At 34.4% G+C, this 8,539-nt stretch overlaps 2 protein-coding genes across 5 annotated transcripts in view; both read right to left on the bottom strand.

Annotated features, from left to right (window-relative positions):
• Nucleotides 1-641: 641 nt before the first annotated feature.
• LOC112904313 (nuclear factor of activated T-cells 5-like) lies at nt 642-3,661 on the bottom strand. The gene is made up of 5 exons (XM_025974039.1): nt 3,483-3,661; nt 3,065-3,404; nt 2,761-2,948; nt 2,531-2,675; nt 642-775 (listed from the first exon to the last, which is right to left on the bottom strand). Exons 2-5 carry the CDS (start codon nt 3,363-3,365, stop codon nt 711-713), a joined length of 699 nt encoding a protein of 232 aa, XP_025829824.1. The 5' UTR covers nt 3,366-3,404; nt 3,483-3,661; the 3' UTR covers nt 642-710.
• Nucleotides 3,662-3,793: 132 nt separating this feature from the next.
• Nucleotides 3,794-8,539, bottom strand: part of LOC108738118 (uncharacterized protein YMR317W) — a 77,544-nt gene continuing 72,798 nt past the window's right edge. For 3 of the 4 annotated variants that reach the window (XM_025974050.1, XM_025974042.1, XM_025974047.1), the window contains exon 9: nt 4,164-6,218. In XM_025974050.1, coding sequence (XP_025829835.1) covers nt 4,333-6,218 — 1,886 coding nt within the window. In that variant the 3' untranslated portion in view covers nt 4,164-4,332. Of the gene's footprint in view, nt 6,219-8,539 lie in introns of all 4 variants that reach the window. The other variant, XM_025974043.1, reaches the window with a different exon arrangement.

Here is an 8,539-nt window from a genome sequence, read left to right as displayed (position 1 = left end):
TATGTTAAACAACTTAGGAGGAGTAGCACTTGATATCTAACATGAAATAAGCTAATCATATATATATATATATATTATGGCAATGACAAAAAATACTGATCACTTTTCTATGTGTATTATTAAGAGATAGATAAAAATATGGTTATAGAAAATAACTTAGTGTCCTTAAAATTACGTGAGTGTAACGCTTGTGTTTACGATGATGTGTGTAAGTACGTGTAAAGAGCGTGTTGTGTAGGTGTGTCTATGTATGAATGTAACAGTATGTAATGCAGGTACTATGATAATGTATGTGTGTACAGTGTGTTCTTTCCAGAGGTCACGATTTAAATTTTGCTACTCACCAACAGTCAAACACTGTTCATTTCTCAATTGGATTACATTTTAATAAACGATTACGGATGGATAAAAGTCAAAAACAAAAAAGACCAAGTTCCCTTTCGTACGTACGAAAACGAAAAACGTTCGCAATCAAAAGAGACAGCATCGACACTCCGGATAAGAATGAAATGAATGAATGATCTCGAATGAATGTTGCGTTTGAGTTAATAAGTTAATGTACATGAATGATTTCAAATGAATGTTGGGTTGGATGTGTGTTGCACTTGTGATGGTTGCGTTTTGTGTTGTTTTTTGTGTTATATTGTCGTGTTGTTTTTTTTTTAAGTACCCGTGAAGCGAGAACCTGTATGACGCGGCATCGACGCAGGTTAGGCCCCGCAGGCTGACAGAAGTCGACGGCAGGCAGCACCTCTTTGTAAACAGAGCTTGTATGCTGTATGAGACAAAGGGGAAAGCAAACGAAATAGAGAAATGTTTACAAACTGGTTTTGTTCTCATACATAACATAATAATAATAAAAAATATATATCATGTATTAATATACAATATAATAAAATCTGTTCAAGAATTAGCGACTGACGCCACAAATTTGTAAAATTTTTTGATCGACACTAATAAAATAAAAACGGCAAGATTCCACATAATTTCCACGAAAAATTTTTTAGAACCAATAAAGAAAACGACTGAGACTTTTCCAAAGTCCAAAAAGCTAAGTGTTACTTAATTCCAAATAATATCGCTGTAAACACTACAGCAAAAGCGATTAGTTGCTGATTTGAACATGTTGATAAACTTATCAAAAAATTTTACAGTACAGAGAGGCGGATTAATGCAGCAATACTTTTTTTTAATTATTATTATCATCATCATCTCAAGTTATAAGAAGCAGTGAAACGTGAAAAATATTATTAAAAATACAGAAATAGAAAAAAAAAAAATAGAACACCAATAAATACAAAAAAATGACACATTAGATTTATAAAAAGACATTATACTGTAATAATATATATCACATGTTTTATATAATAATATAGGTAAATATATATAAAAAATGTCTAGCATTAAAAATTTTTTTCTCGCTGAAAAATATAAGTGAAAAGATGAAACAGGTAGTAATAAAAAATGTAAAAGTAGAACAAAAAAATATTGTATACGTATCATAAAAAAGAAAAACAATTTCCAAAGCCACCGACGCAAGTTCCATTAGAGAACGGAGAGTAATAACAAATAAATAAAAAGTTCGAATTACTGAATGCAAAGAAAAGGAAAAAAAAGGAACCAATGAACAATATAAATAAATAAACGGAAAAGATAGAGATCAAATTCGATATAAATATATAGTTATATATTATATTTCATCCTAATGGAACTCTCTGTTTAGAAAAAGCACGGGACAAATTTCATACTACTTCATTTGCTATCAATCATCTAATTATTCGAATGACTTCATACTACGGCCTTGCATCAAAATTTCATCTGCTTTCAGTATTGTTAACCTCGTTCAAAAAAAAATCACGCCTCTGTCACACTTTAGCATGTATTTGTCCCTCTAAAGAAAATACATACAATATTTGTTCAGGTACTGTTTCCCCTATGCTCTTTTTTTCTCTGGTTTTTTTTTTTATTTTAGTATCAACAAGTCATAGGAGTAACCCTATGTGTATATACATATCACAAAATAGAAACAATAACTGAACAAAAACACTCGAAAGTACATTGGTAGGTCAGGTAGAGCAGTTATTGGATTTTTCTTCTAGTCCCTACCTGTTTTACTAATGTGCTTCTCATACAACCAGTTAGTTTCATGCACAGCATGCATTGAGATTAACTCAACTTTTGCGGTTGTTATTTTGACTAGGATGATGAACAATACTTAATCGCAACTACATTAAATCATGTTAATTTTCTCAATTTCCATTATTTATTTTTTATTAAAATCGACACAACCCATAGAAGTATTCGTTAACTTTTCTTTTTTTTCAAACCAATTAACGTAAGGGCCTGAAATATTCATGATTTCAGTATTTTGAAGGTGTTTTTATCTTTAAAATCGTCAGTACCCTTCTTGCATATTTTAGTCAGCTGGTTAAATGTTGAATCATAAAGTATTAAAATATTATAGTCAAAATAGCAACAGTTAGTTAACCTCTAGTTAAACGACTTTGCCCAACATATGTGAATAACTTACCACTTGTTACTGCCCCACTTGTGGGCGTATATACAAACTGGTGTGGTTCACTAGTTTTTCCACTAGATACAACGAATAACCGGACTGTTACCGGTTCTATAATGTCATGTCTTAAATATGGTGGTATTACACACACCAAATGGGTCTGCAAAAAGAAAATAAGGTGGATTTAGACACAAACATTTTTATCTGCTACTCAAAGAAAACGAATGAGACAAGTGAAATATTACCTGCTGCAAATATTCTTTGTCGGGGACAACAGACTGCTCCCATCGAACACCTTGTTCGTCAACTTGCTGGAAAAACACCCTTGTGTCTTTTAAGAAATTTTTGCCGAGTATGAAGAGTTCTAAACCACCTGAAGCGGGACATGATGTGAGAGATTTCTTGGAGATTTCAGGCACACCAGGGGGTTGCGCTAACGAGAAAAAGAACATAACATAAACATATACAACTAATAAATATTTAATTCTCATTGACCTAAATGATAAGTTCATCAGTTACATCTTAAAGATCAAGATTTTATGTACTTACTGCATGCAATCGGTTGCGAACATATCTGTAAAACCTCTTGAACGCCATTATCGTGGGTTACGGTTGTTCTGAAGACCATACGACACCTGGTAGACTTCTTCTTGCTCCTGGTGGCTGTTTGTTCTGGAAACCTATGCTCTACGTCCACGTTTCTCTCTTTCAGTATACCAACACAGTCACACGTTGCAACCATTTCTTTCGAGGGGTCCAATTGCAGTTCGATCACTACCGTACCTTCGATCTTACGTTCTATACAGGGTGTGGAATTTTTACCGCTAACCCTGCACGCCTGATAGAACATGTGTGGAGTCGCTTTACCAACGTCAGTTCCAATGAAAACCTGAACAATGTTTTTTTTTTATAATAATGCATAAGAAATGGTCGATATATGTAGTTAAATAAAGGGGGCGGGAAATACCTGTAACGTTGCAGGTTTGTCGTAGCCATTTAACTGAACAATAGGGAATCCGTTTCCGGTTCTGTCTTTAACGGCACCCCTACTTCCTTCCGTTTGATAGCGAGCCCTATGTTGCTGTTCAGGCTGACTCACGATGGTAAGGGAAATGTCAGCTAATAAAATATTATTTTATTATTAACAACTCTTTTCGTAAAAGTAGTTAGAGGAAAAAACATTAAAACACTAACACAAAATATTTCATTTCTTTTCACTACACAATAGTTGTACATATCTAGGGCTGGTAATTGGTTTGACAAAAAAACAGNAAAATGCAGCAAAGTTAATAACAATAACAAACGAAATAATATCTTCTTCTAACAAAAAACAAAATTAAATGTAAAAAGAAACTACACTTGCAAATTTACACATATTATGAATTTTGCTAATTTGTTTTTACATGCTCTCCTTTTATTATACGCTTGTGAATAGAAGCAGTACTTGAAATACGAATGAAGGTGAATGTAGAAATGTGCATGTGAGTGTGTAATGCGGAGAGAAAATACGAGCTACACAGATACTTTTTTACCATCGATTGACTGTAACACCTTTAGACATCGAATATTTAATAATTTTTTGATACACAGCACAACATAAGCATCGGATACCACTTTTAAACGAAGGGACAGATGGATAACAAACAGGAGTGTAAAGATAATGTGTTATGAATGTAGTGAAATTTCGAAATGATGACACCTCCACCATAATATGACTGATTATACTGAAAAAAATAAAATGAATTAGAAAACTATGAGTACGTAAGTACACAGATCGAGTTGTTATTTTCTTTACAATTTTTTCTGTGTTCTTGTGCTTAATGGAAATTGTTACCTTGATCGAAGCAGCTTGGATTAATGATATTTATGAGTTCGTTATCGGTCATAGTCGCGAACCCATGAGGTATCATACGATCTTCAGGTTTTCCTTCACTCTGTGTATGCGTAATCATGTCCTGTTGTTTGGTGCATGCATCCATTGCTTTACTTGCGATCATGTTCATGGACATACTGGCCGAAATGGTTTTCGTTGGTGATGAAATTTGAGATTCGACGTAGCTCATGTTCGTTTTCAGAATGTCGTTCCCCGTTGATTTCGTCGTTAATATATCGTTGATGATGTGTTCTTCCATTGTCGTGGCGGCTGCTGTTGTGGACAAGGTCGGCTCAAGCGCCGTTATCTTTTTCTGCGTTTCGAAGAGATCGACAGCGGCCTTGAGCAGGATCGCCTTTTCTGGTTCCGAAGAACTGATGACCGAAGATAGTTGGGTGGCCAGGGTTGTTGAGTTATGGGTGGCCAAAGTCTTTGTAGGGTCATTAGTTAAAAGAGGTGATAAGTCCGAATCGGCGTTTATAACCGGGGGACACAAACCGAGTTGAGTGTCAGTGGTTAAGACGGGGCCATTGGACATTAAAGTGGGGGATGTTTGAGAATTGAGAATTACTTCAGGCGACAGCGTCGCCGAGGTCGATTGATGAGGACTGACGTCAGGTGAGATATTGTGAAGACTTAGAGGTGTGCTGGAGACTCCAAATGAACTAAGCATGATGTCTTGTGATGTGGTCATTATGTTTTGTGTCTGTATGGTGCTGGATACTTGATGCGGCGACTTGTTGGGTAGAAGGATGTCCTGTGGCCTGTGAATTACAATCTCTTCATTTTTGACGTATTGATTTTCTGCTGCCACGGAGTTCATTAAAGCAGCAAGTTTTCCTGTTGAGATTGCAGCAACAGTCTGAGCGGGGCTTACGCTATTTCTCGTCAGTGATTTCTCCTCCAGTTTTATACCGTTTTTTATAGACATGACAGTGCTGGTGTCTACATTTAAAGCTTGATTTATAGTGGTAGAAACATCATGCAGCAAGGTCGTCGCCAATGTGTTATCTGGAATCATTTTCGGAGGCTGATTGGGGGGCTCAATCATTTTCTTTCCGGGACTTTCAATAGACGATAAGTAGTTTTCGACACTCTGAGCGCTCTGTGCTGGTAATGCGGTGGCCGTCGGGACGCTGAAGTTGTGCAACGACGTGGTCGACGTTAAACCGATGGTTGGGTCTGTATTTAGTTTCATTCTTAAATCTATGACATTAAGGTCGCTGGTTGTGATCGGATTGTGAGGGGGTATGGGAGAGAGAGGTGTCTCTAGTAAGCCTCTCTTAAAGTTGGTTACGTTCCTGCTCAACTGAAAAGAGGCAGGTTCGGCGGTATCATCTCGTACTGCAGAAGCAGTAACCATTGATAAGTTTCTAGGTACCATAACATCCATACTATTTTCATTTCCTATACTTATGTTGGAGTTTTCGTTGTGCATTATGGAGTCGTTGGTCAGCGAGTTATGACGAAGGATATCCATGGAATTTTCAGTTATCATAGTAACATTGGAATCACCGGCGTTCACATCCATTGAGCTTTCGGACAATTGTCTGAATCTACTACGGTGCAATTCCAGGGGGTCAAGAACCGAACTTTGACTGTTTTCGTCGATTAATTCTTGTTTGAATGAAAGCAAGGGGGGAGATTGTGTTGGTTCACAACTGGAAGGCTGGTTAGTCGAAGCGCGTCGCTGAGACAGGGGAACCTGGTTTGTACCTGGTGGCGGCATGATTCCCATGTCTTGCTCCTGTTTGCTCGTATCAGACGACCAAATCATTTTGTTAAGAAATGACGAAGACGTAGTCGTGGGCGAGGAAGGTGTATCACGAGCTGCAAATTGATAACAAATGTTAAAAAGTCATTCTAGACATTTGCATTTTGTAAATGTAGCCGCCAAAAAAGCCACTGCAAAATTTTGGGGGGAGGGACTTTGCCACTCAAGCCAGGTTAAAACACCGCTCAAATATCAATACATCAATTACACTATATTATTTAATTAACTGGCCGTATCAGGACGAAGTATTACATAAAACATATAAAAATAAATTTAATATAAAAGAACGTGTCTTTTGAAACAAAACCTTGGCTTGATAGACATGATCTGCATTACTAACGCCTCTCGCTCACTCAAGCGAATTCATGCATGCAACATTCGTGGCATGTATGCTTGATTCACCAAAAAAGTAAATCAAAGGACTTTAGGTTTTTAGTGTGGTTACTATGTTTTCAGTAGACAAAGTGGCAATATATAAATGAAAGAAACCTCTCTACCAGGAAATTTTTCTCAAGAGTCACCCTACAGCTGCATTTATTCTAAAATTTTATGTTCAAATATTTGGCAAACCGACAACAACAATAAAAATTAAACACCAAATTAATCATTTTAAACTTATTAAGAATTTAAGTTTAAATTAAAGGAAGAATTTATGAAACATATTGAACTTGTTTTTTCTCTAATATTAAAAAGTTAAAAATAAATCAATGTGCTGTTAGTGATTAATTAGGTATTCTACAGAGACAATAATTAGTAAACGATTAAAGCTTCTATTTGCGACAATAGACTATCTTAAACTAATTGGATGATTTTATTACACCTTCTGCTTTTTTAAAAATAAAGTTATCGGTTAGCCAAATATTTACTGTTACCACATTAAAATGAGTACAGTTTTTCAAAAATATTAGAAATGAAAAATATTGCAGATATGCCAGTTTAAAATAAAATTATAAATGACTCCTTATTAGTAAGAAATTACGATATATCATGTAATAAGTTAAAAAATAAAATAAGGTATTTAAGAATAATGAAGTAAAAAAATAAATAAAAACATCTACAGAGTAATTAGACATAAACTAATATTGCTTCAAAAAATAAAAATATATAGAAATACTACAAATGTAACTGACATATCTGAATAAAATTTTGAATTAAAAAATGAATAAATGCCAGGTGACAAAAGAAGTTAATTGTAGCAGTAATAGCCGCAAATGTAAGTACGTGTTAGTAAATAATAATATAAAGTAAATAAATAATGCGACCATATTATTATACAACTATAAAAACAATAAAAAATGAAAATATGAGTTTTAAAAAACAAGACGATTGATTTAACGAATACACTGATGGGATGCACTTTCCTTGCTTGCTGCTACATATACCTTTTGTTCAATGTAGCAACCTGCAAAGAAATTTCTTAACTCTAATAAATGTAACGATTATTAAACGTAATTGCAACTGATAATATAATGGCACAAAATAATAATAATAAGTTAATATTATGTCGACACATTATGATTAATCCTATGCATTAATTTTTAATACCAAACCACACACCAATACCGACTTATTTTTTTTCTGAAAATGATTTATGGAAAATGAGATTTTTTTAAGCAGTTAAGAGAGAAATAGAAAAGGGAGTCCAAAGAAAAGGAGGGAATTTTACCACGTAAAAATTTACTATCTGGAAGTATACTGTAAATTTTACAAATGTAAATGTCCCTTCTTCTCCACTAAGATTATAAATAATACCAAGCAAAAGAGTAACTTTTTAAAGGAAAGTTGCACATAAACATTTAATAGTTATATATAACAAAGGAATTTGGATGCTTAAAGACTGTACAAAGACTATTAAATAAATTTGAAAAGGGTTCGATCCTGAATCAATACTGCATCACGGTCGACAAACCCAAACATTGAGCTCTTTTAAATAACGCCGTCAGTGAAAGCCTTAACTTAGAATGTCAACAAAAATTGTTTTTGAATTATTATTTGACAATAAATAAAAATCTGAACTTATAAAATGGTTCGTGCATCTTTCTCATGGGAATTTATAATTTTTTAATAATACCCGGAACAGATGTAGAGAGGGTTCCACATGGGATTTAAAAATAACCTGGATATTGGTAAAAAGGGACATAAAAAAGAAGCACACAACGTTTTCACTTTTCATTCCCACAAATCGATAATATTGCAGATCGATTGAACAGGGTAATAAAACTGCTACTCTGAAACCTGAAAGAAAAAAGAGAACATGCCCCGCGTCCAATGGCCTAGCTGGAATCATTAATTTTTTTTTATTAAGACATACTGTATCTTTAAATTGTTTTGTTCACTACTTGCGAACAAGTAGTTCTTTTTATACTACTATTATCAT

Source organism: Agrilus planipennis, unplaced genomic scaffold (assembly GCF_000699045.2).
Source record: "Agrilus planipennis isolate EAB-ADULT unplaced genomic scaffold, Apla_2.0 scaffold128, whole genome shotgun sequence".
In the NCBI taxonomy this organism is placed as follows: domain Eukaryota; kingdom Metazoa; phylum Arthropoda; class Insecta; order Coleoptera; family Buprestidae; genus Agrilus; species Agrilus planipennis.
The sequence above is the reverse complement of the archived record's forward strand: the minus strand, read 5'-3'. Positions and strand labels throughout refer to the sequence as shown.